The 25,351-nt window shown below is 45.7% G+C and overlaps 2 protein-coding genes across 4 annotated transcripts in view; both read right to left on the bottom strand.

Moving 5' to 3' along the window:
• The window catches only part of parga (poly (ADP-ribose) glycohydrolase a), a 33,182-nt gene extending 27,911 nt beyond the window's left edge, over positions 1–5,271 (bottom strand). Inside the window, exons 1-6 of one of the 3 annotated variants that reach the window (XM_061838023.1) lie at positions 5,194–5,271; positions 4,066–4,128; positions 3,443–3,985; positions 1,623–1,755; positions 266–388; positions 99–179 (exon numbers count right to left, since the gene is read on the bottom strand). In XM_061838023.1, the coding sequence (XP_061694007.1) occupies positions 99–179; positions 266–388; positions 1,623–1,755; positions 3,443–3,985; positions 4,066–4,094 (909 nt within the window). In that variant the 5' untranslated portion in view covers positions 4,095–4,128; positions 5,194–5,271. Of the gene's footprint in view, positions 1–98; positions 180–265; positions 389–1,622; positions 1,756–3,442; positions 3,986–4,065; positions 4,129–4,251; positions 5,130–5,193 lie in introns of those variants that run through there. The other 2 variants (XM_061838021.1, XM_061838024.1) reach the window with 2 other exon arrangements.
• Positions 5,272–5,765: 494 nt separating this feature from the next.
• myofl (myoferlin like) overlaps positions 5,766–25,351 on the bottom strand; it is a 37,236-nt gene continuing 17,650 nt past the window's right edge. Inside the window, exons 23-53 of the mRNA XM_061838020.1 lie at positions 24,722–24,877; positions 24,472–24,603; positions 24,225–24,388; positions 23,107–23,221; positions 21,336–21,438; positions 21,130–21,266; positions 20,891–21,055; positions 19,574–19,661; positions 19,342–19,419; positions 18,603–18,784; positions 18,382–18,540; positions 18,204–18,305; positions 17,959–18,120; positions 16,793–16,958; positions 16,634–16,704; positions 16,546–16,560; positions 15,235–15,333; positions 14,636–14,764; positions 13,212–13,367; positions 13,060–13,151; positions 12,799–12,969; positions 11,530–11,678; positions 11,297–11,436; positions 9,700–9,788; positions 9,523–9,618; positions 8,245–8,386; positions 8,061–8,160; positions 7,283–7,476; positions 6,295–6,404; positions 6,072–6,219; positions 5,766–5,907 (exon numbers count right to left, since the gene is read on the bottom strand). Of these exons, the coding sequence (XP_061694004.1) occupies positions 5,869–5,907; positions 6,072–6,219; positions 6,295–6,404; positions 7,283–7,476; positions 8,061–8,160; positions 8,245–8,386; positions 9,523–9,618; positions 9,700–9,788; positions 11,297–11,436; positions 11,530–11,678; positions 12,799–12,969; positions 13,060–13,151; positions 13,212–13,367; positions 14,636–14,764; positions 15,235–15,333; positions 16,546–16,560; positions 16,634–16,704; positions 16,793–16,958; positions 17,959–18,120; positions 18,204–18,305; positions 18,382–18,540; positions 18,603–18,784; positions 19,342–19,419; positions 19,574–19,661; positions 20,891–21,055; positions 21,130–21,266; positions 21,336–21,438; positions 23,107–23,221; positions 24,225–24,388; positions 24,472–24,603; positions 24,722–24,877 (3,849 nt within the window). The 3' untranslated portion in view covers positions 5,766–5,868. The remainder of the gene's footprint in view (positions 5,908–6,071; positions 6,220–6,294; positions 6,405–7,282; positions 7,477–8,060; positions 8,161–8,244; positions 8,387–9,522; positions 9,619–9,699; positions 9,789–11,296; positions 11,437–11,529; positions 11,679–12,798; positions 12,970–13,059; positions 13,152–13,211; positions 13,368–14,635; positions 14,765–15,234; positions 15,334–16,545; positions 16,561–16,633; positions 16,705–16,792; positions 16,959–17,958; positions 18,121–18,203; positions 18,306–18,381; positions 18,541–18,602; positions 18,785–19,341; positions 19,420–19,573; positions 19,662–20,890; positions 21,056–21,129; positions 21,267–21,335; positions 21,439–23,106; positions 23,222–24,224; positions 24,389–24,471; positions 24,604–24,721; positions 24,878–25,351) is intronic.

Below are 25,351 nucleotides of genomic sequence, written 5' to 3'. Positions count from 1 at the left end.
TGTATGAAATTCTAGCTTTCAAGATTCACCGGAATGTGCCACTTTTTTAAAATTTTTTGCCTATTTTAGGCCAGATGATCTCCAGAAATGTGGCTTACCCTCACATCCAGAGAACTTTTGAACCCCCCTTGCAAGGCCGAGTGGATTAACTCCCAGCGACTCTGGACACCGCCTCCATCCTACGAGACATTATTTTTAGCGATCAGCGTTACGACTCCCAACTCGACGTTTGCGCTGGGATCGAGAGTCGGCGTGCATGTTTGACCTCCGTCTCCACCGGAAACAGATTCTTCTCAGAGCAAGGCATTTTGACGGACACGTCATCCCACACGTCTTTGAACTTGCCGGGGTACGGGACGGGCACCTCCCCCTCTCTGAGGAGATCTGTCTGGAACGGGGACAGAACAAACGTGATGAATTCTCACGCCGCGGTCGTTGCAGAGCCGTTAAAACATGAACGGGTGGCCGGCGGGCTCGCGGCACACGATGAGCAGTCTGGTAAGATCCTGAATAAACGCGCCAACCGGTTTCAATCGAGCTCGCCCACGTGACGTCACCGTTTGCACGGCGCCATGTTGCAGGTCAAACCTAGCTGCTCTGCACTGCGGGGGCCGTTGAACCGGAGCAGATTTTTCAAATTTCCCGAGAACCTGTGGTGCCGTTGGTCGTCACAACAGATGAGACAGATATTCAAAGAGATCATTCCATGGATACCAGATGAAAATATACGGAAAATATTGATGGATTTCGGCAATTAAACGTGACGGATGGTGCCCAACCAAAATACACACACACACCCGTGTGGTGATCGCTTCATTTCAGGTAGGAATTATTCTTCTCAATCTCAAATAACCAACAAGTATTTATAATGCCAAGTTGGCTCATTTGAGAACAATGTGTATTTAAAAAAAGAAAAGAAAATGTCTGTCGCAGCAGAGAGGTTAACGTGCGGCCACAATCGCTTCCGTTTACGTTCTGCGGAGACGCCGCCGTCCTCTTTCTTTTTTTTCCCCCCCAATCATACTTAACGAATGCGAGTTTGTGTAAAACCAGCAGTCATTTACTTAAATATTGGCATTTGTATTGAATAATACCTGAAAAGATCGATGGATTCCGGCAAAGGTTAACGTGTGGCCGAATACGCTTCCGCGTTCACGAACCGCCAACCTGTCACCATGTCGGATTTATTCCTGATTGACGACAGCATTTGTATGCGCCCAAACTCTTTTGTGTAAATCTCGACAACTTACTCAGCAGATACATGCGTATATCCAGTTGTCCAAGACACGCGGAAGCGAATTAACAGTCCAATTTCTTATCAGCGAAAACTTCGGCATTAAATATGGGTCCTCTATGCCAAGAGTTTCTCATTTTTCCGCGTACCTTCGTTTATTATCACCTTCTAAATGTTTAACGCTATCGGACAAAACTCTGGGCGTCGTGCTATAAGACGTTTTCATTTTGTCTCAGCGTCATTGTCTGTTGTTTGACCGGCAATATGACCAGTGACGTAAGTGCACGAGCTCTATAGCGCAGTGTACTTTTCGGATTCTGTAGTTCTTTCCCAGCATGTTTTTGTCAGGATGGTTCCACACGCAGAAAAGAAGAAATGGTTCCCTCACCCGAACTGTGACGGTGTGGCTAGGGGTGACTTTCAGGTGAGACAAGGGGGGAGCGCACTGGGGCATCCTGTTGAGCTCATCTATCGGGGTCCCGAGCCACCTTCGGGTCACGTCGCGCACAGGGGAGGGGATGCTGCAAAGACAAGCACAAGAGAGGAGCGTGGCGTTGCAGGTGCTGGTCGCCGGAATTCATCATCAAGTAGTCGTAGTCTTGCAAAACTCGTCAACTTTAACAGAAATGCATCAGCAATGTGCAAAGTTGATGGTTGACTCTTAAAACGGAACTTAGAATAGTTGGGGAAAACTGATTTTTACCACAATGCAGACTAAAAATTTCATCCAAGTACAGGGGTACCTGTCGTGAGGCAAAATTTGAGGTACGAGCAAGCTTTGGATACGGTGCTACTTGAGTGAAGTCAAGGGAAATAAAAAAGCAGTTAACGTACTTTAATGGCCTCCGCGTGAGGCTCTTCGATAGTATCAGCTAGCAAACGAGCGTAAATAACAACCGAGTATGAATGGAGATGGCACGGGCAAACAAATATGCACTCTTATAAAATTGGTATTCAGTAATTCAACTCGCTTTTTGGAATTTACACGGGATCATATAATAAATGTTATGCTATACAGGTAAAGTGTAACAGCAGAGTACACATTTACTTTTTTAGTAGCTTTGTTGGAAGTGCAGCAGAAATTTGCACTTTTCAGGATTTGCAATGTGCATTCAAGAAGTCCCGACAATTCGGGACATCTCAAAACATCCATCTATCCGTTTTCCAAGAAAACACAAGCGATGAGTGCGGCACGGTGGATCAGATGGTAACCTGAGTTCAATCCCGGCCCCGCCTGTGTGTGGAGTTTGCACGTTCTCCCCGTGCCTGCGTGGGTTTTACTCCGGGCACTCCGGTTTCCTCCCACATCCCGAAAACACGCAACATGAATTGGACACTCTAAATTGCCCCTAGGTGTGATTGTGAGTGCGGCTGTTTGTCTCCATGTGCCCTGCAGTTGGCTGCCTCCTCCCTGTTGATAGCTTGGATAGGCTCCAGCACTCCCCGCGACCCTTGTGAGGATAAGTGGCAAAGAAAATGGATGGATGGACTCAAGTAATAAATCAAAACAATACAAGCAAGGTTCCACTAGATGGCGCCAACACTACACTTTGAAGGCTTTAGTCTGAGCACGAAAACAGTGACTTGACAAAATTTGCAGATAATGAAGGACGATAGGTTCAGCTCAGAAAATGGATGAAGGTTCCCACGACCCTAAAAAAATTATTTTACAAAACTGGCAAAAGGCAAATTTGGAATAAGTGGGGGTTCACCGCACAGTATTTCCAAAACTCCCCGGTTAACTTACATGCAAATGTCATTTAGTGGAAACTTTCCTCCATCCATCCATCTTCTTAGCTACTTATCCTCACAAAGTTCGAAGGGAGTGCTGGAGCCTATCCCAGGTGTCAACGGGCAGGAGGCGGGGTACACCCCGAACTGGTCACCAGCCAATTGCAGGGCACATGGAGACACACAGCCACACTCACAATCACACCTCGGGGCAATTTAGAGTGTCCAATTAATGTTGCGTGTTTTTGGAATGTGGGAGGAAACCGGAGTGCCCGGAGGAAACCCACGCAGGCACACGGACAACATGCAAACTCCACACAGGCGGGTCCGGGATTGAACCCGGGACCTCAAAATTGTGAGGCCAACGCTTTATCAGCCTTTATCAGGAAAGAAACCTTTCCTGAAATCTGAAAATGTTCCACCGCTTTATAACTCTAATCCTAATCCTGATCCTGATGGAAAACGAATTCCAAATACCTTTCACAAGGGGGACCCGACTGGTCGGTAATCAACTCCTGTCTTAAATCGGATAGGTCGCTACAGTCCGCCGCCACGGCGTCGCCAGCTCCCAAGGCCGAACGTTCGCAGTCAGCCTCTGAAACAAAGCGGCGAGATTTGTCTCTCCGAGTCTCGCCGCGCTCTTTTCCACAAGCGCTGCCGTCTTCTTCCAAGCTGTTGACGAGCAACGTTTGACCGACGGGACTTTGCATCTCCACGTCGTCGGACAACGGGCCCTTCCTCGGACTGACGTGGCAGGCCGGTCTGGGATCGGCGACCTGGGTGGTTTTCACGGGGTGAGGCCCGGGAGAACCGGGCCTCTTGGATTTTTGTCCATTAGGACACTGCGCAGGGCCTGGACTACCTGAAATGCTCACAAGTGGAGGCTCGCTGAGCTCACTTAAAGACCCGCAGTCCATTAAATTTTGAGAATCGGTGTCTCCTTGTAGAAAACAGCCTCCTTCTTGGGTTCTGCAGACGAGCTCAGCCGATCCGCCATCAGATTGGCTATCGCCAGTCACGCTGGGACACGTACAAAAAAACAACAACAAAAAAAGGAATAAGCAGAGCACAAACAGTAAAATGTCAGCTTTTTTATTTACCTCCTCTGAGAATCCATTTCTGCATCCATATTCGAGATGTCGGACAAGAGTTGACAAAAGGTGCTGGGAAAAAAAAAAACATTCAGGTGTTGAATGAAACAATATGTGCTCACATAAACTACTCAAAATGTTTTGAGCTTATGGGTGACATTTCTGGATAGTCGTAAAATATATTAACAACTTTACAGGTGAACTTTATTTTGAGCCTTTGAATGCACGTGTCCAAGTGTTGAATGTTTCAGCACTTTTTGTTCCACTTGCTGATCTCTATTATGGTGCTGAAAAGCAAAATTCATTACAGACGTTCAGTATTTTTTGCACCAATATTTGTATTTTTTTAAACAATAGTAAGCGGAATTTCCGATATATTAATTGGACATTCTAAATTGCCCCTAGGTGTGATTGTGACTATTGCTGTTTGTCTCGATGTGCCCTGCGATTGGCTGGCAACCAGTTCAGGGTTCATCTGAGAATATCTTCCAATTTTTCAATATGCATAACACATACAGAGGATTGAAATTACGGTACAGTACTAAATTGCCCTTGGTGCTACAAAAGACCACACGAATAACAATACAAAAGCCAAATATACTCAAGTATATAAAGCAAAAATACTATTAATTGAATGATAAACAAATATGTCTGGTGACGTGTGCAACATTGTATAAGTAGTGGGCGGAGAACTTTCAATGTCAATAAAAGGAACGTGTATAACATCAGTTCGGAAAGAGGTGTCACGCAAGAAAAATAATACACATTAAATGGGGTTTGAGTTTGTTGAAATGAGTGCGTCAACACGAACATTGGTCGACGTCATGAACACCAACTGCAGTCAGCTTTCAACTTTTTGATGGGAAAGATGGAAAACAGATTACTGCCATAATTTGACTAACTAGCTAGCAAATTAATATGTTGAAGCAAACCGGTGCAACAATGCTCCGTGAGAGGAACAGCAAAATATAACTCTTGTAAAAAAAAAATAATAACGCAAATAAATCAAGAGCTAACGGTAATTTGGCACGCAGAAGCTAGAGAGCAAAATGTTTTGCAGTTTACTGACTCACAAAGCAGTCGCGCCAAGCTAGCGGTCGCCGATAAAAAAAAAAAAGAGAGAGAGATAAATCTTACAAGCATGTCCCTCCAAGGTTGTCATTTCTTGGTTCGCTCCATTATGCAGTTATTTTTTTTTTCTTCCGATTGCTACAATGTAAAACCACATCGTATGACGTTTAAAATACTGCACACACATCCACAAAATCTCCTTTATTGACATGACGGCGCGACAGCCGCTATCGCTTGACGACAAGAAGAAGCATGGCCAATCAACGCAGGTTTACTGAGAAGAAGAGGCGGAGTCAGGTCTTAGTATCATAGCGACCGAGCCGCAAATGAGTTTTATCTGTCGTAAGAGCTGAAAGGGACCGGAAACCGCAAATCGGCGTAGTAGGGGCTCAACTGATGACGTCACGTTATATACCACTAAAGGCTTTCCGGTAACTTTCAAATTAATTGACTGATCCTAAGTCAATAAAATTACATTTTACATCCGTCGGATGCAATATTTTAAAAGGAAAAATGCTAAGCTAGAATTAAAAAGATACATAAACACGTTAAACAACTGATATTAATTTCATAGACAACTTTGAGACTCAATTGATAAGATCAACTGTATGTACAATTTATTAAAAAAAAAAAACACACTTTGAAATTGGCAACAAATACAAACTGCTGTGATGTGGTTTACTAAGTCACTGCATGTTGTTTGAAGGAGAATTATCTTGATGATTTTGCAGCATGATGTAACTAGGAGGAGGGCTTCACAATCTTCATGGAGATATAGTTCTGCACAGATAAATGTAACATGATTTTTTAAAAACTTAAGTGACGATCGTTTTCCGTGCAATTTTGTTACCATTGTCGATTTCAGATTATGAATTTTACAGTTTTTTTTTTTTTTTATGGATGAGGCAGGAAATGGAGAAGCTACCTAAAATGTGGGAACTTACAGGGAGGGAGAATAAAAGGATCCCGAAGAACAATGAGACCAGCGTCAGCAGGATCCCGATGATAAAAAGCAGTCGGAATCTTCGCCATATGATGAACCTCATGGTCTTGCAAGGGTTCGTAAACCAGAAGAAGGATGTGTCGGGACGGCTGCCGGTGAGAGATGATAATTAGGCATGGTCAAGAAAACGTGAGAAAATAACGCATATTTGAAAGGATAGTCACTTTGGGGGCTCCAGTTTCGGGTTCATGTTCGGCTCTTCTCTGCCTTTTCCGGCAGGTCGCTCATCCCTCTCCTTCTCCTCCACTATTTCCAACGTCATCTCTACTTTCCCCTGTAAAAGAGATCACTTGAAGATGAGATTGTGGAAAATTGAATATGTAATTGCTCGTATACAAATACACTTTAACATTATGCACCATCTCATCCTGCACTTTCTACTTTGGCGTCAGACCAGACCTTTTTACTCAAAAAAAGAGAAAATCTCGTCCAGTTTCACCACTTTTTTTTTTCCATTATTGACATACTCCGTCATCCATTAAAGCAACAGCATTTCTTTTACCATTATTATCAAGAGTAAACGTAAGCAGCATGTCTAACTCTTTGCTCTACGTTGCCCAGACTGCTGGTGGGCCGTGTTTGTAATTATGAGTGTACCCCTTTAGGAGCGGAGGTGGGCGGGGTCAGGTAACGTAGGAAGTAGAGTGTGTTGGCCCGGTGTGGCCGAGCAGCAGCTCGTTGTGAGAGGCAGCGTGTTGCTTGCCGTGTTAAAAAAAAAAAAAAAAAAAAAAAATAGACGTCATGCTGTAGTTCACCGCGCCGGATCTTTTTTCATCTGCGATAAGACTGTCCGACAAGTGCGCAAATGCGCAGTTGCGCAGCTTAGAGGGAACATTGGTCAAATGCCTGTCTAATGGAAAAGCGGTGTTTTGGCACCATCTTGTGGCAGCTTGACTGTGGCATTTGCCTGCTTTCCCTGTGCTTGCCTGGCTTTCGTACGGGTACTCCAGCTTCCTTCCACATTCCTAAAACATGCATGTTGAGTCTATAAATTGTCCATAGGTACTCGCTCAACGTCAGCTGGGAGAGTCTCCAGCTCACCTGCGGCACTAATGAGGACATGCGATGATAAGGAAAATAGATGGATAGATGTAAAACATAATTGACATAGACAAAAGAAGTAGAGTATTATAAATGGGGGTTCAAACATACACCGAGGACTTTCTTCCCATCCTGCTCGATGGCGCACGGCCACCAGCCTCGGACTGACTTTTGGGTGAAAAGGGAGCTGAAGAGGGACTTCTTGGAGGAGTTGGAGCTGGTCATCCCGGGCAACATTTTCAGTCGGCACTTTTCGGGGGTTTTTGCGGGGGCGATTAGATTGAGTAGGTCCAGCTCGATTGCGCCTGTGACACAAATGTGGACACAAGTTCAGTCGGTAAACTTTTAGTTTCTAAAATTTACAGGCATATGTTTCCTGAGTACCGTAATTTCCGGCCTATAACCCACAAATTTTTTCACACGTTTTCAACCCTAATTTGTTGTGGGGTTTTTTTTTCTAACGGCCGCAAGGGGGCACTCAAGCGGAAAAGGTAAGCGTGAGACCGGCGGAATATATGTGCCGAGGAAGTGACTTGTACCGGTCCGGCCCTGTTAGCGCTGCGCTAGCGTGTTACTGCTGTGTCTCAGTGATTTTTTTTTTTTTTACCAGAATGTTTTCTTTAATCGGCCCTGTTAGCGCGGTAGAACTAGCATTAGCGTTAGCGCAACGACGCTAGCGTGAGCGTCAGCACGGCGGCGCTAACGTTAAACTCTCTGTGTACCGTCTTTCTTTGTAAATATCTCGTGTTTCAACGTTGGCACTTGCGGCTTTGACACGGGTGGGGCTTATGTGTGTACCAAATGGTATTTCCTTTACAAATGTACTGGGTGAGGCTTATAACCAGGTGCGCTCGGTAGGCCGGGAATTACGGTAAATATCTTTTCATACCCAAGTAATCATCCAAGGAGAATTTGTCATTGTCCCATATCTGAATGATTAATTTTGGAGGAGTCCTGAACTCGGTCTTGTCCAGATTCCAGAAGTGTTCCTAGGAAAGGACAGGAACCGTAATTCGACATTTGGCCTCACGCCCGATGCCCGCAATCCATTCCGATTGGACGCTCTCACTCACTTTCCTCGAGACGACGCACAGCTGCTCCGCGGGCAGGTAGTCGAAGGCAAAGACAAACCTCCAGTTGAAATTTCCGTCGCCGTCCAGGGATCTGTAGTGAACGTCTGTCTTCTGCTTGTCATCCTCCATTCCTGGCATCCATCTGGGACACGGCAGAATAAGTAAAAGAAGCGCGCTCAAGTATGACAGAAAAAAAAAAAAAATAGCACGTGAGTATCTATCGTATTTTCCGCACCATAAGGCGCACCTTCAATGAATGGCCCATTTTAAAACTTTTTTTCAAATATAAGGCGCACCGCATTATAAGGCGCATGGAATAGACGCTACTGTACAGGCTGGGTTATGTTATGTATCCAATAGATGGCGCTGCACTAAAGGCGCAATATTGATCCATATTTAAGGCGCACCGGATTATAAGGCGGACCGTTGGCTTTTGGGAAAATTAAAGGCTTTTAGGTGCGCCTTATAGTGCGGAAAATACGGTAATATAACTGTGGGCGGCACTGTGGAGCAACTGGAAAGCGTTGGCCTCACAGTTCTGAGGTCCCGGGTTCAATCCCGGCCGCACCTGTGTGGAGTTTGCATGTTCTAGCCATGCCTGCGTGGGTTTTCTCCGGGTAGGCACTCCGGTTTCCTCCCACATCCCAAAAACATGCAACATCAATTGGACACTCTAAATTGCCCATAGGTGTGATTGTGATTGTGAGCGCGTATGTTTGTCTCAATGTGCACCGCGATTGGCTGGCGACCAGTTCAGGGCGTAGCCTGCCTCCTGCCCGTTGACAGCTGGGATAGGCTCCGGCACTCCCTGCGACCCTTGTGAGGATAAGCGGCGAAGAAAATGGATGAATGGATGGATAATATAACTGTGAAACCACATTTGTCGGGGGTGGATATGTTCAGTCTTTACGCGAGATAGATTTCAAGCACATTTAATAAAATAAAAACGTCTTTAATATATTGTTAACATATTTAAACACAATTTATTTTTAATAAAATGTCCCGAGTATTGTAGCGTCTGTATGTTAGTTATGTGCCTTTAAGATATGTAGACAGATATGTAGATACTAGATAGATATGTGCCTGGGAGCACAGCGTGTGAGTGTCCAGTGTATAAGTGTACTCATTGTTATTCTTCTTCAGTAAACAGTAAATTAAACTGTTACAGCTGGGGTAGGCTCCAGCACTCCCCGCGACCCTTGTGAGGATAAGCGGCTAAGCAAATGGCTGGATGGATATAGTGAGCACACACACTATAGTGTGTACAGTTTACGATACCCTTTCACGTAGATATCGCTCATGCTTTCCCCTGTGATGCTCGTTTCGTCCAGAGTGACATCAGTTGTGTTCCAAACAATGGCACGTAAGTAATACCTGTTCCGAAGACAACACAATAGATCATTTTTTTTTTACTATATCATCACTATATCATCCGCCGCGACGACCATTTCATACCTTTTGGCTTTCCGCGGAGTGATGTCACACGGAGGCCCCGGCAAACCGAGGCCCTTGGGAAAGACGTCCACCCACATTTGAATCCGTCCCTGCGTTTACGGGAAAGGGCATGTTAAACTCAATTACTTCGTTATCGTCCGCGTACAGGAAGGGTTGTACGGACCCATCAAAAGGGGGGAGAAAAAAAAAAACATGCCCTATCAAAGAGGAAAGATCGAGATCTGTGATCGTTTGCAAGGGGCCTAAAACAAGGATAGAAGGATAATTAGATCAGAATTTGATAGTTGATAAGTTTTGCATTGCTTTTTACTCGCGAACTTTAATAATGCTGTGTTCCATCAGCATTTCTGCACTCCTGTTTTGTTTCAAAGATTTCGTTAACTCGAGTTACAATTTCATGTTTTTGTATGTTACTTTTTGTAAAAAAATTAAAAAAAAACAAATTGTCTTCGCTTTTCCCCCCTCATTATTGTTTGTTTAAAGTCATTCTGCACTTTTGTTGATAATTAAAAAATTTACAAGGCTGGGGGCCGAGTCGCTACAGATACAGCAATGCACACCCAGCTGAGCCTACTGTACTACTAAAGCATACATTTTAAGCAAAAAAATAAATATATTTCCAAAATTATTTAAACTATACATGTATTTCTACTACACAGTTCATGATTAGGAAAAGTTGAAAAATGCTTGAAAAAGCCAATTTTTTTTAGACTTGGAACGCATTATTTCGTTTTCCATTGACTGTAATGGGAACTATCGATTTGTTTTTTGAACAAATCCCTTCTCGCACTGCCTTCGGGAACGGATTGTGGTCGAGAATCGAGGTTGTACTGTACCTTAATGTCAAGTGAATTAATTTTCATCATACGGTCATACATTACTGGCATTTTATTTCATGAAATCCTTTCATCATATAAAATCAAAGATATTTATGACAGATATTGCTGCTATCTCTATTTGTATTTAGATTCAATAAACTGCTCCGATACTACACAGTGATACCGCGGACTGGAAATTCTGCAGTGTAAAAATGATGCAGAAATCCACTCAGGCGACAAGGAAAAAGCACCAAATTTGTCGAGCCCCATCGTCCACTGTGTTTAATATTTAATACAGTACTGACAAGTAGTTGACTTAAAACAAATTTTACAGTATTTGAGTAAAACATCTGTCGTGCTGAAGAAATGTTTGTTTTGGACAACTGCAAGCGATAACTGTATTGGAAAGTATCTGTATTCATATTAACTAGTAATAAATAATAAGTAATAACATAATAGTAATAATAATACGTAATAAAGTAATTACGCTGAAAAAAAGTGGTATAGATGCATCCCTACTATTTATATGTGGTGGTCACTAAATTCTTTGACTTTTAATTTTACATTAACGTTGTATTCAAAATACGGTATGTGTAATAATACAGTTATATGACTTTCACAGTCATATGAGCCTTCTGATGAAACCAAAACTGTGAAAATGAATTTCACAATTCTGCTTTAGATGCTCGAGATTTTAATGATGAGGCCTTTAACGTGTGTTCCACTATTTCGTTGACAAAGTCACTATAAAAGAGGAATATTTAGCAATATTTCTTAACCTGTGACAAGTTGGGTTGGTGGGAGCTGCACAGGGTCCTGGTCTCCACGTGTTCGGGTACCAAGCCCTGGTCTCTGAGCACATGCAGTGGCAGTCTCTCGCTGGCCGGACCAAGGTGGGGGTGGGTGGGAGTGTTTGCCTCTGTTAAAGGGGCGCAGAAGTAATAAAAGCGGGCGTGCATAAACGGAAATCACATAGAGGACGTGATTTGCTAATCATGAAATCTAAATATACCAAAATCCTGCAGGCTGTATTGTTTTCCTGAAAAGAACAGAGCGCTTCCATCTCCCTCAAAGCGTGGGGGAGGAACACCCCGAAGCTTGGCCACATTTTGGAGAATCTGAGAAGGTTTCAGCTGGTCTCGCCACTGATTAATTCCAGAACTGCAAGAAAATCATATACAGTCACACGGTAATAAAGCTTTGTATTGGACGTGTAATTACACCTTAATTACACCACACAAGTAGTGGGACGACAACCTTGTGGCATTTTGGTGTCAAGGAACTACAGTATCACCCAGAGGTATGAGTAACCCGACTTATTGTTTGAGGTACGGCCCGTCGTTCGGCTGCTTTTTGGTCTGGACTTTTGAGGTGCTCTTGTCTCCACAAATTTTGCAAGCAACAATTAAGGACAAACATTTTTCAAAAAAAGAGGATTCAAGCTTTTAATTGCCAGTCTCAGCTAAATTCTTCTATCAAACGACATATCCACTAAAACGAAAAGAAATACAAGTTGTGTATTTGGAACAAAGCGCTAGCTTGATACAAACACATAATGGGAGACACAAATAGAGACAAATTGCCTCTATTTTGCAATGTTATAACCTTTTCAGAAATGGAACGAATTGCAAACAACTTTTGAACAAAAACAGGAGACAGACAATATAACAACACTCGGATATTCTTTATCCTCTGCATAGAACGACTGGTAATATTACTCCGGCGTATGGAAGCATTGCGACCGGCTCCATATACTACAGCATATTTGCATATCTGAATTATACTGATGCCAAGTGGCCAAGGCGTACACACCAGAAAGAGCAGCACAATGTCCATTCAATTAAAGCAAAAACAAAAATCTTCCAAAAACTATTTTAAATGTCCTTACATTGTAGTAAATCACATCATCAAGACTGTAAGTTTTTATGAAGTAGAATCATAGGGTACTGTTTTTTATCTTGTAAAAGACAATACAAAGATTTTCATTTCTTTATTTTATTGTGTATGTGTGTGTGTGGGGGTGGGGGGGTGGATTAATGGCATTCCAATAATTACAGTGGGGAAAAAAAAATCATTTGAGATATGACATTTCTGAATCACAAGCACGGACTAAAGAAACTTGTATCTCAGAGCAAGTATACAGGACTGTTAAAAAAAATAAAGAAAAAGAAACAAAATGCCGTTTTAAACAAATTAATTGACTGGGGAAAGAAAGAACAACAAAGCGAAGTAACACTCATGTAGCGATTTGTAGCTATACTGAAAAGAAAAAGATACTCACACACAATAAGTCTGCGGCAGGCCACAACAGGACCTGAAACGGGACAGCAGTCGGTTCTCCAAATCAATGACGGTCTCGCCCACTTTCTCGTCTCGGCTCAGCAAGTCGTAATCGTACACCGCGATCTTCAGATCCTTGTCTTGTGGCAAGAAGCAAGATAGCTCAAACATCCTAAACAAAGATGGGGGGGGGGGGGGATGTACAGTATGATAATATCAACGCCCCCCTCTAAAAAGTACAAAACATTTGCGTTTGAATGACCTTCCAATTTCTGGATTGAGAGTGTTTGGTTGATAGTTATCTCTGTCATCCACGGTCTTCCTCCCCAGTGATATCTTCACATATGGATCACACTGAAGATGAACAATATTAGCTACGTTATGAGTACCTTCTGATATTCATACAGTACTTACCATGCCGTTCGTGTCCTTGGGCTGCAGGTCGATACAGCGCACCACATAGATTCTGACCAGACACTCCCGAGGAGCGCTCTCGGGAAGTTCTCGGAATTGTCGCGGGGGAGCCGTCACGCCGGGGTCGTCGGGCAGCGGGTAGATCTTGAACGACCCCTGCGCATCCACAAACAAGACAACGCCGATGAACGATGATGAACTGTATTTTCTTCAAAAGAATACAAAACTTCGTATGTCAACAACAACAAAATCCCATTGACATGACGGGAAATAACCATTAATTCCATTCCGACCCGGGAAACCCACCACAGTTGTCATCTTTTTAATCAAGAAAAATCGAACTTTAGCACACAAAAACCTTAAAAAAAAATACAGTAATAAATGAAAATGTAAGGAAATAAATTTGATACTGAAGTATTTCTGTCTTGAATGTGTACTTTTGAGGGGTGTAGTCGAATGAGCGATGTCAGGGGCTGGAGTTGGGCTGGCCCCTACCGGTAATTTCAGTGTGAGCGTCTGCGCGTGAGTGGTGACCTACAGCAGACCATGGCATGTTCTCATTTTGTACTATGTTGGCCATAAGTCATATTTTAACATTTTTCAGAAACAAGATTTTTTTTTTTCCCTAAGTTAATGATTTGTATTTGACTGTCTATCCCGTTCACTGGCAAAGTGTTGGCCTCAAAGTTCTGAGAACCTGGGTTCGATCCCAGCCTGTGTGGATTTTGCATTTTCTCCCCCGTGCCTGCGTGGTTTTTCTCCAGGTGCGCACTCCGGTTTCCTGCCAACTCCCAAAAACATGCAACATTAATTGGACACTAAATTGCCTCAATGTCATGAGCAAGTCTGGACCAGTGCCAAGAGGGGCGTGGCCAGGCCACTGCTCTGGGCGGTGTCACCTCGAACACCTGTCACCAGCCATAGCTGTTTTCCATGTGGACTCTAATTAGACCATGTATTTAAGTTTGGAGTTTTGCCAGTTCGTTGCCTTGTGTAAGTGCATTGCGTTCACTGCCAGTTGGATTCTCCACCACTGAGAGTAAGTGTAGTGTTGACCTATCCTCGTCACAGCGATTCTGTGCCATCATAGTCCAATCTAGTTTTTCATGTTTTCAAGTTTGGCTTCACAGTTATCAGACCCCGTTTCATGTTTCTGGATCCTGCTTTTGGTTAGCGATTTTGTGCCTCAGCCCTCTCGGACTGCTTACACCGTGTATGACCTTGATCTCGAATAAAACCACGCCTAACATCATGTCCTCGACTTGGGGTCCCGCACTTGGGTCCAGCCCCCTGCCTCGCGCCCCTGACGCCCTAGGTGTGATTGTGAACGCGGCTGTTTGATTGGCTGGCAACCAGTTCAGGGTGTACCCCGCCTCCTGCCCGTCGACAGAACTTTGCGGGCACTCGGCCTAAAACTTCCTCACCTTAAACTCTCCCACAACAGAGGGGTCGTCTTCCTCTCCGTCTGTCTTTCCTCTCTGGAGTTTGAAAGTGCTGCAAAAATCGGTGAGTCCCTGGAACTGTTCCACTTGCTCCAGTTCGTGGTCGTACACCTGTAGAGGCAATAATTCAACTGGGTCCCGAATTTTGTGGCCATTGGATTTGTTCAATCGGGCCCTGATGCACCGAAAAACTGAAATAAAAAGAATCAAAATGCAAATTCACTTGTTCACAAATTCGAATCCGTTATTCACCGGAAAACTTGCCAATTTGCTGTTATTCTTGGCTTAATCTGTAAATACCTCAAGATGCCACAACTCGGCACCAAAGCAGTCTGACAGAAAAAGTATTTGGCGCTTTCTTCTGGAATCCAAATGCAATTATCAACCTGGAAAGTGATTCCAGCAAATGGGAGGAATTGTGAATCTCAAAAGTGTTCCTGTCCAACTTTTTTTGTGTGTCCAAAGTCAAACCGACCAGCTCACTGGCCGTTCTGTATCGTGTGCAAGGGACCACAAAATAGCGCTTGCCATTGAATCGCGCCCGTGTTTGGTTTGAAGTCTGAGTGCGATCACGTCCTGACCTGTAACGTGTCATAACCTTTCTTCAGGTAAGGCCCACATTTCTCCTGCTGTCCAATCGAGGCGTAAAACTTGCTCCACCAGTCAACTGCTTCCTCTTCCTGCACCAACGAGAGGAAATTGAATATTTGAAGAGCCGGGACACGAGCGAACGCAGTATAACTGTACCTGGAAATATCATATATATTATAATTTTTCCCTTGGTGGCACGGCGGAGCAGCGGGTAAGCGTTGGCCTCACAGGTCTGAGGACAGGGGTTCAATCCCGGACCCGCCTGTGTGGCGTTCGCATGTTCTCCCCGTGCCTCTGTGGCTTTGCTCCGGGTGGGCACTCCGCTTTCCTCCCACATCCCAAAAACACGCAACATTAATTGGACACTCTAAATTGCCCAAAGGTGTGATTGGGAGTGCGCCTCTTTGTCTCCGTGTGCCCTGCGACCGGTTCAGGGTGTCCCCTGCCTCCTGCCCGTTGACAGCTGGGATAGGCTCCGGCACTCCCTTGTGAGGATAAGCGGCTAAGAAAATGGACGGATAGGTAATTTTACCTTTCGAAGCGAATTCTAATTCCATGAATTCAGTCCAGACCCATCATAAAAATAATTATACATTATATAAGAAGTATAAATGTAATAAAAGAGAAGGTAAATACAGTAAACTGTCCATCCATCCATTTTCTTCGCCACTTATCCACACGAGGGTCGCGGGGAGTGCCGAAGCCTATCCCAGCTGTCAATGGGTAGGAGGCGGGTACACGCTGAACTGGTTGCCAGCCAATCGCAGGGCACATCGAGACAAACAACCAATCAGACTCACAAACACACCGAGGGGCAATTTAGAGTGTCCAATGAATGTTGCATGTTTTTGGGATGTGGGAGGAAACCGGAGTGGCTACCCGGAGAAAACCCACGCAGGCACGCGGAGAACATGAAAACGACACACAGGCCAATCTGGGATCGAACCCGGGTCCTCACACCTGTGAGGTCAACGCTTACCGCCTGCTCCACCGCGCTGCCGTAAATAAAGTGGTTTTACGAAATATAATGAGATTATTATTTGTCTGTTGGATGTGTGCCTTTAAGAGGTGTGGCCTAGTGAGTGATGCCAGAAGCTGGAGTCATGTTGGTGCATTGATATGTACAATATGCAAATATGACACGCCCTTTTTGAAGCGGCTACATATGGAGTATGGAGGCAAAGTGTCAACACATTCCGTGATTGTGGACGGCCCCAAAAGGGAACTGGGAATAACTGTTCAGAGGAGGGAAAAATGTTTTTGGCATCAAAAAAAAAAAAAAAGGGCAGAAAGAGACTCACCTTGTCAGCTTGAACCTGCAACGTGGAAATGAATGAAATGGTTAATCGAAAAGTTATTTGATGCGCTGCCACGTGCGTCGTGATTCACCTCAACTCTGACCGGCGACGTCTCCTCGATGTCAATCACCACATCCCCCTGAGCGGCAGCCATCATCGCCACTGAAATGTGAACAGGACGCAGAAAGCCGCCAATAAGCGGCAGTGCGTGCGTATGCTTGTGTGTGGGTACGGCTGCGAGCGCGTCTACCTCTGGCAGACATGCAGACTTGACTGTTGACCCGGTACGGGTCGCAGCGGAAGTCCTCCAAACACTCGATGGTGCACTGGCCCACCACCGGTTTCCTCCCGAAGGGTCTGTGGTCGACGACCTTGAGGACAATGGGGGGAGTGTACATCTCTTCCTTGGGGAGAAGCTGAAAAAAAAAAAAAAAAAAAACATTTTATGAAGGAAATGTTACTTTTTATATTGTTCATTCATTTCCCGAGCCGCTTGTCCTCACGAGGATCGCAAAAGTGCTGGAGTCCATCCCAGCTGTCGACGGGCAGGAGGCGGGGTGCACCCTGAACTGGTTGCCGGCCAATCGCAGGGCAGCTCGAGACAGAAAACAGCCGCGCTCTCAAGCACACCTATGAGCAATTTAGAGTGTCCAATTTATTGAACGGAATATGCCAACATCCAAACACAAACAGGTGGGAGTCACTGATGGTGCAGTGGTACACACGCCTGCCTTTGGCGCGGGTAGCGTGGGATCGATTCCCGCTCAGTGATGCTGTCGATATCTGCCCTGCGACAGACTGGCGACCAGTTCAGGGTGTAGCCCGCCTTTCGCCCGAAGCTAGCAGGGAGAGGCTCTAGCTGTCCCGCAACCCTTGTGAGGATAAGTGGCTTGGATAATGACATGACGTAAACTGCTACTACACTACATCTTGAGGGCGGCACGTTGTATCAGCTGGTAAAGCATTGGCCTCACAGTTCTGATGGACCCGGGTTCGATCCCAGTCCAGCCTGTGTGGAATTTGCATGTTTTCCCCGTGCCTGCGTGGGTTTTCTCCGGGTAGCCACTCCGGTTTCCTCCCACATCCCAAATACATGCAACATTAATTGGACACTCTAAATTGTCCCTAGGTGTGATTCTGAGTCTGGGTGTTTGTCTCGATGTGCCCTGCGATTCCCTGGCGACCAGTTCGGGGTGTACCCCGCCTCCCTGCCCCGTTGACAGCTGGGATAGGCTCCAGCACTCCCCGCGACCCTTGTGAGGATAAGCGGGAAAAATGGATGGATGGATGGATGGATGGATAATGTGATTTGGAAATTCTGTGTTTTTGCAGTTAAAGTGTGGGGCTTCTTTCAGCCCCCGAATCGGCACCAGGTCTTCAAACCAACTGGCAAAATAAACAGCGAAGTGTTTGTACCACTTTGAGTAGCAGCACAGATCCAGGGAAGTTGGGGTTCTTCTTGAAATTCTTGATGACGGCCGTTTGCGCGATCTCGCCGCCGCATTCCACGATCAAGTTCGGAGAAGTAATGGTGGCCAGCTGGTAGCTCTTCATGTTCCTCAAGCCCCAAGTCAAGACCTGGCAGAAAAAAAAAAAAAAAAAAACCCACAATTTGAATTGTTGGTTTTAATGGCCGTCACGGTCGGAGCGAAATACGCTACCTCGATGGCAGTCAGCTGCACAACGGGCCTGATTCCTTGAGGAACCATGTAGAGCTTCTCCCCTCGCCGAGGGGGAGCCAGAGGAAGATCTCCCTCAGTCGCCTGCCAGGCGACAGCATTGAAAACTCCATTTGCAGAAATTTTCCAATTGCCCTGCAATGGGCTGGAGACGGTTCACCTTTTCCTTCAATAAAAGCTCAGCCGCCAGCAGGACGTCTCCGGCACGCCGGCCCTTATTGGTAACGGGGTACCACTGCAGTTTATTGTCGGAAGCCACGCTGAGGTTGAGTTTGACGACCGGGGGGCACAGGCAGCGACCCATGGGTTCATCTTTACCCTGCGGAACACAAAGAGTCCGATCGCAGTCCGCCGCCCGTGTTTTTCTTTCTCGAAACGCACCACTTTGTCGCTGTCGTACAGCTCCAGGACGACGTCCGGCGGGTTGCGAGCGATCGTTTGCGGGTCGCCGTAGATTTCGACGTTGTCAAAGATGAGACTCTGATCCCAGGTGGGGTTCAACGTGGCACTGATGACTTCCGTGGTCTTGCTCAGGTGGAGGAAGGACACATGGGCGTACGGATCTGCAGAGTCAGTTGGCGGAGGTCGCCCGAGGCGTGAGCGAACGGAGCTGCTTGGGGGCCTCGTCCACCAGGGGGCCCCCCAAATAGATTCAGCAAATAGTCAACAAAGAACAAAGTAGTACAGAAAATATCTTCTGTATATTTGGACAAAGTTTTAAGCCCTCTGCTCAGTTACATATCTAGATATTTAGTAAGTAAGTAAGTATCTTTCGGCGTCGCCACAGCGTGTCATCTCAGATGAACGCACATATATGTTTGGCACAATTTTTACGCCGGATGCCCTTCCTGACGCAACCCTTCTCAGGGAGTGGAGGCCCCCAGTGGGATACGAACCCACAACCCCTGGTTTACCAAACCAGTGCTCTTACCGCTGAGCTACAGGGCCTCCTACATATCTAGATATTTAAATGATGGTGTTCAAAGCACCGTTTTGCTCCATTTTATTTCATTTTTTTTGTGAATAGCGTGACTTTATCTGATGATGCACTCTCTTATTGTGACTGCACGTTGCTGTTGGCTCGTTAAAATGAATTCTTCTGATTTTTGGGGCTTTTCACCTGAGAAGCTGTCCTTGTCCATGGCGCAGAGATTCCTCGCCTGGTACACGTACACTCGCAGCTGGTAAATGTAGGACCCTGAAAGGAGCGTTTTCAAACGAATCAGTGTTGAAAACAACGCGCGTGGGCACGGTGCCTGGCACTTCTTCTTTTTCCGTAGAACCGCTCAGGAAGCGTACACAGAAAAACGGGCTTTTAATCAGTCACGAGCTTTGTCTGACCGACGACTCACGGCTGAAGTGGCAGGAAACGGTGGGAGTGTTGGCTCCAAATAATTTGCCGGCGTCCGCTTTGCTGGCCTTCTCGTCCACGTCAACCCCCTGTCGACATAACGCGCGGGGAGGGACGTGGGTCAAGGACATTTTCAAGTGAAGTAAAAAGGAACTTGACGGGAAAAAACACGTGCAAGTGAATCACCAATGTAAACAACGTGACTCAGGGGAAAGAAACTATGGTAACGGCCACACGGGAAATCACTGTTTTGGAATACCAGAAGGGGTGGCACGGTGGAGCACCCGGTTGTGAGGACTGGGGGTCAAATCCCGGCCCCGCCTGTGTGGAGTTTGCATGTTGTCTCCCGTGCCTGCGTGGCTGTTCTCCGGGTAGGCACTCCGGTTTCCTCCAACATCCCAAAAACATGCATTCATTGGAGACTCTGAATTGCCCCTAGGTGCGATTGTGATGTGCCAATGTTGTTTGTCTCTTTGTGCCCTGCGATTGGTCGGCAACCAGTTCAGGGTCTGGCACGCCTCCTGCCCGTTTATAGCTGGGATGGGCTCCAGCACTCCCACGACCCTTGTGAGGATAAACGGCTGAGAAAATGGATGGATGTACATCATCTATCCATCCATCTATTTTCTTCGCCGCTTATCCACACAAGAGTCGCGGAGAGCGCTGGAGCCTATCCCAGCTGTCGACAGGCAGGAAGCAGGGCACACCCTGAACTGGTTGCCAGCTGATCACAGGGCACATAGAGACAAACATCCATCCATCCATCCATCCATCCATCCATCCATCCATTTTCTTCGCTGCTTATCCTCACAAGGGTCACGGGGAGTGCCGGAGCCAAGCCTAGCTGTCAGCGGGCAGGAGGCGGCTTACACCCTGAACTGGTCGCCAGCCAATCGCAGTGCATATGGAGACATCCATCCTTCCATCCATCCATTTTCTTCGCTGCTTATCCTAACGAGGGTCATGGGGAGTGGTGGAGCCTATCCCAGCTATCAACAGGCAGGAGGCGGGTTACTCCCTGAACTGGTCGCCAGCCAATCGCAGGGCACATAGAGACAAACAGCGGGGCAATTTAGAGTCTCCAATTAATGTGGGATGTGGGAGGAAACCGGAGTACCCGGAGAAAACCCACGCCGGCACGGGGAGAACATGCAAACTCCACACAGGTGGGGCCGGGATCGAACCCGGGTCCCCAGAACTGTGAGGGCAACGTATGTGAAAATCCTCAAGGACAACAGTCACAGCTGCTCAATAAGATGAAGTAATCTGAGCTGTTTTTTTATGGATTTGAGCTAAAGTGTCCAATAGCTCGACCCACCAGTGCGCCTTCGAGCCTGAAAATGGCAGACGCCCCGATGCGGTCCGACGGAACCATCTTCCTTCGCCAGCGTCTGCGTCGGAACGTGTCGGACGAGCGCTCCTTGCGGTGAAACTTCCAGCCGATGAGGGAGGAATATTCCCAGCCTTCCCCCGTCTCCCGTCTCTGCAGAAGAGAGTCAAGAAGGACCGCGAGGGTGAGGGCCGTTTTTTCTAAATCGGTCACCGACTGCTGCTTACTTCAACGACGCTTTTATCGGATATCTTCCTCCTGGGTCTGATCAGCCTCTTTCTGCGCTGCACGTGGTACATCTTCTCCGCTGCCACCCACGATTTGGGCTTGTCGTTAGGTGGAATTGTAACTCCGTACTCCCAGCCTAAAGTCATAAAAGCCATTAATACATATTTTTAAAGGTGGACTCCCCCACCCCATAATTCTGTGCTACCTTTCTCATCTACAGCTCTGTTACTGTCGAAACTCCAGTCGTCCTCCCAAGTCCATCCGATGGGACACTCGAACTCTGAGGCGCTCTGGGCCTTTTCTCCGTTCTATAGTACAGAGATAAAGAGTCACTCAATGACTTTTTTCACACTCTGTACTTAAAGTGCCACTGTCATGAAATGCATGTTTCTTTCGGCGTCGCCACAGCGTATCATTTCAGATGAACGCATATATATGTTTGGCACAATTTTTACGCCGGATGCCCTTCCTGACGCAACCCTTCTCAGGGAGTGGAGGCGCCAGTGGGATACGAACCCACAACCTCTGGTTTACCAAACCAGCGCTCTAACCACTGAGCTACGAGGCCTCCATGAAATGCATGATTATTAGTATGTTATTAACGGAAGAAAAAAAAAAAAAAAAACGCAGCCAGAATGGACCGATCCGTTTTTTCACCACACAACATGATTTTGACGTATACGTCTTTTTGTCACTCCCACCGTGAAAATCCTCTCGAGGGATTTGTTTTCCAGAAGAAACAGGAAGTGACGTTAGTAGCAGACGCCCACTCAAGCGGTCTCGTATTTTTCTACTAGTTTTACCTGCTGGAAGGTAGCTCTTTGTTCCTTCGTGTTAGCCAAAATGCCGGCTCGTTGTATTGCGGGATATTGTTCGAACACTCGGGAGGATGGATTCGCTCTTCATGCTTTTCAAAAAGACCCGGTTCGTCGTGAAAAATGGATTGCACGGGTGCAAAGGACGAGAGCTTCGTGGGTTCCAAATGACAGGGAGGTGTGTATACATACAGCTACTAAAAAAAAATAATAGTTTTTTTTTTTTTTTTTTTTTTTTTTTTTTTGGGGGGGGGGGGCGTAATCCTCTCAGAATGTAACAAAAGATCCGCGCATGTAAGTCAGGGGTGCTAAATGTGTCGATGTACCCGAGCACGGCTTCGGACGAGGGGCACGGCTTCGCCCGGCCTGGCTCATATATACTGTCTGGGAGTCTGTTGTTAGCTAGAAGTGATCCGCATATCATCTAAATTTGGTCACCTCACTCGATCGTTTGATGTTCTCTTCTTCCGTGTCCCATAGTAGGTGGCACGGCGTGTTTGCAATGGCGACTGTCCCGGTGCGATGTCATGGACAGACGATGCAGGCAACATGGCTACCACCGGGATGTCGGGTGAGACTTCCTTCCGCGACTTTGCGCTCTTCCCTCATATTTATTTTTTCGTAGGGACATTGAAGTGAATCATGTCATATGTATTTTCATTACAATATCTATTTTAGAATGTTTATAGGCATGACACTTGACCTTTAAAGAGATGCCAAGAAGCGGGTGTGGAAAAAAAGAAGACGTAGAAGCGCTGATAAAACGAGGAACAAGCACTTTCTCTTTCACTGCTGCTCACTTTGTTCCCGAATCCCTTATTTTTAGCTGTGTGTGTCACATGACCTTTAAAACTAGTGCCAGCAGCGTCGAGGCTTATGAGAGGGGGGAAGTAAAGCAAAACAGCGGTGAATGGTTTTAAAACGCTCCCAAACATGCGCGGCGAGCTGCGGTCGTGTGAAAACGCCTCAACGGTTTTGGCTTCGTGAGCGACATAATGGCTTCGAGGAAGCCGATAACAACGGGTACTTTGCGTGAATGAGACGAGGCTTTTGTTCCCGTAATCTTCACCCGCATTATTCGCATAGTGTTGACACGAGTGGAATGTGTGTACATAAAGTACTGTACATGTGCGTACAGTACACGGGGAGAGTATTTCGTACCACATCGGTGTAGGGCTCCTCCGCAGGTTTCCACTCTCCGCCGGGGAAACGTGTTTCGTTCTGAAAAACCTCATCCGTGAACTCTGTGTGGCCCGCGTCGGCTTCTGTCAAAAGGCTGTAAAAAGGAGCAGAGGCTCATGTTGAAGGTTCAAAGATTCAAGATTCAAAATCGTGTGCCACGATAAACTATTGACATGAGCCCTGGTGGGAGGATGTAAGCGCCGAGGGAAGGGAAAAGATCTCGTGTAAAACGGTGCGGGAAGCTGAAAGTACTTTTTTTCCATTTCCTGTGATTGTATTAGCTGTTGGCTACGCGCGGTGAATTATGATGTGGCAATTAACAAAGGAAAGTCTAGAAATCAAGTTGTGTAGCAAAACATAACCCGAGACGGACAAGTGGTTTGGAATGTGGCCTCCGACAAAAAAGGGTACCCGGTTCAATAGCCGGGACATCGTAGGGACATTGAGATCCTTTTACACGATCTAATGAGATCCAAAACAGTACAAAAATATGCTAACTTCTGATGTTGATGATGTTGTTTTCCATCATATTATGTAAGGATTCATCTTGGGATGAAAATGATTTTACATGGTCTGTTTGAACATTTTGGTGTTGAAAGAGAGAATGTTTAATTCTCTTTGATATGTTAGAGTTTCAGTAAAACCAAGTAGGAGTGGAAAAAAAATGCTTAAAAGCTAGCTTAGAACATAGGTGTCAAACTCAAGGCCCGGGGGCCAGATCAACTCAAATCAACTTCCATGATTTTTGTGACAATCTGTTCAAAATTTTTCATACATCAGAAATAATTACATTTAGATGTTATTAGCATTTTTGTGTAACCAAACGTGAACAATGGATGAAAAACACATTAGCATTTTTTTTTGTGTTCTGATTCCAAAAATATTTCTGAATTTTTGTGTGTATGTTGGAGGCAATTCAAGATTTTGATGCTTTTACAGTCGTATCGGCCCTCTGGGGGAAAGTGCAACTCGATGTGGCCCGTGCTAAAAATAAGTTTGACACTTCTGGCTTAAAAAAAAAAACATAATACGGTATGAGGTGCGTGAACAATGTAGAATGATATATAAATTAAAAAAAAAAAAAAAAAAAGACGGACCAGCGCTCAGGATCGACGAACCAGTCGCCTTCCCACTCCCATCCGATTGGTGGCATGAAGCGCTCTTTTTTGAGTTTCACTTTTCCAGTCACGTCTGAGGACTTGTGGCGACCCACCAGACCATTGACCCCCCACTTTCCAAACAACTGGGCCTGGTTTTCATACTACGGAAAGAGAAGAAAGGAACATTTAAGTATTCCTCGAAAATTTCAAAAAGCGCTTATGTGTGACAGCCAACGGCGTGTACCATTTCCGCGTATACGCTGAAGTTTCCCTCAGAAAAGCTGTTGAACTTCTTCTCCGATGCGGAGAGTCCAAGCCACATGTTGACCCGCAGCTGAACGGGAACCTTGACACCTTTATGTTTATCCATCGGGTACTGAGAAATGTCCACAAAAGTTAAAAAAAAAAACCCAAAAATGAAGCTATTAAACGCATTCGGTCACACACACACACGCACTTAAGGAACGCTTCGATATGGTGACCCGTCATGGTACCTGCATGAAGATCGTCTGCGTGCGGCCGCAATGTTTTCCGCACGCCCGCTCGCTGAAGTTGGAGTAGAGAACGTGGTGAGCGGGGACACGGGCGAAGGCCACTCGCTTCTCTCCTCTCAGCATCCACACGATCACGTCGGGCATGCTGTTCTGAGGCTGGTGAAAGAGTTCCAGAAAAAAATTTGAGACGCTTGAGAAGACCAAAAAAAAAAATATGAAAAAAATAATGGACAAAAGTGTCGGAGACACACTGGGATGGGGGGGAAGCTAACGGACTTCCGTCAGAGGAAATGATCTGGTTTTTGCTGAACGTTATCGTGTTTCAATATACAGGACAATGCCTGATTCTATTTTTTTTTTTTCAATGTAAGTGACAAAGCATTTCTTATATAGCAAAGCAAAGCAAAGCAAAGGCAAACTTGAAAGAGATAAAAAAAAAACATTTGAAACGGCATAAAAACAATAAAAATGACAAAATATTTGTAACAAGACACTTAAAACCACATACAGTGCAAGTAATATGATGAAAAAGTGGATACATGCCAAAAAGCATGAAAAAAAAAGATTTAAAAACATTGACACTTGGGGCTGACCTCGCCTCTTTTGGCAACTTATTCCATTTGTGTGCAG

Source organism: Syngnathoides biaculeatus, chromosome 12, assembly GCF_019802595.1.
Source record: "Syngnathoides biaculeatus isolate LvHL_M chromosome 12, ASM1980259v1, whole genome shotgun sequence".
Taxonomy (NCBI): domain Eukaryota; kingdom Metazoa; phylum Chordata; class Actinopteri; order Syngnathiformes; family Syngnathidae; genus Syngnathoides; species Syngnathoides biaculeatus.
The sequence above is the reverse complement of the archived record's forward strand: the minus strand, read 5'-3'. Positions and strand labels throughout refer to the sequence as shown.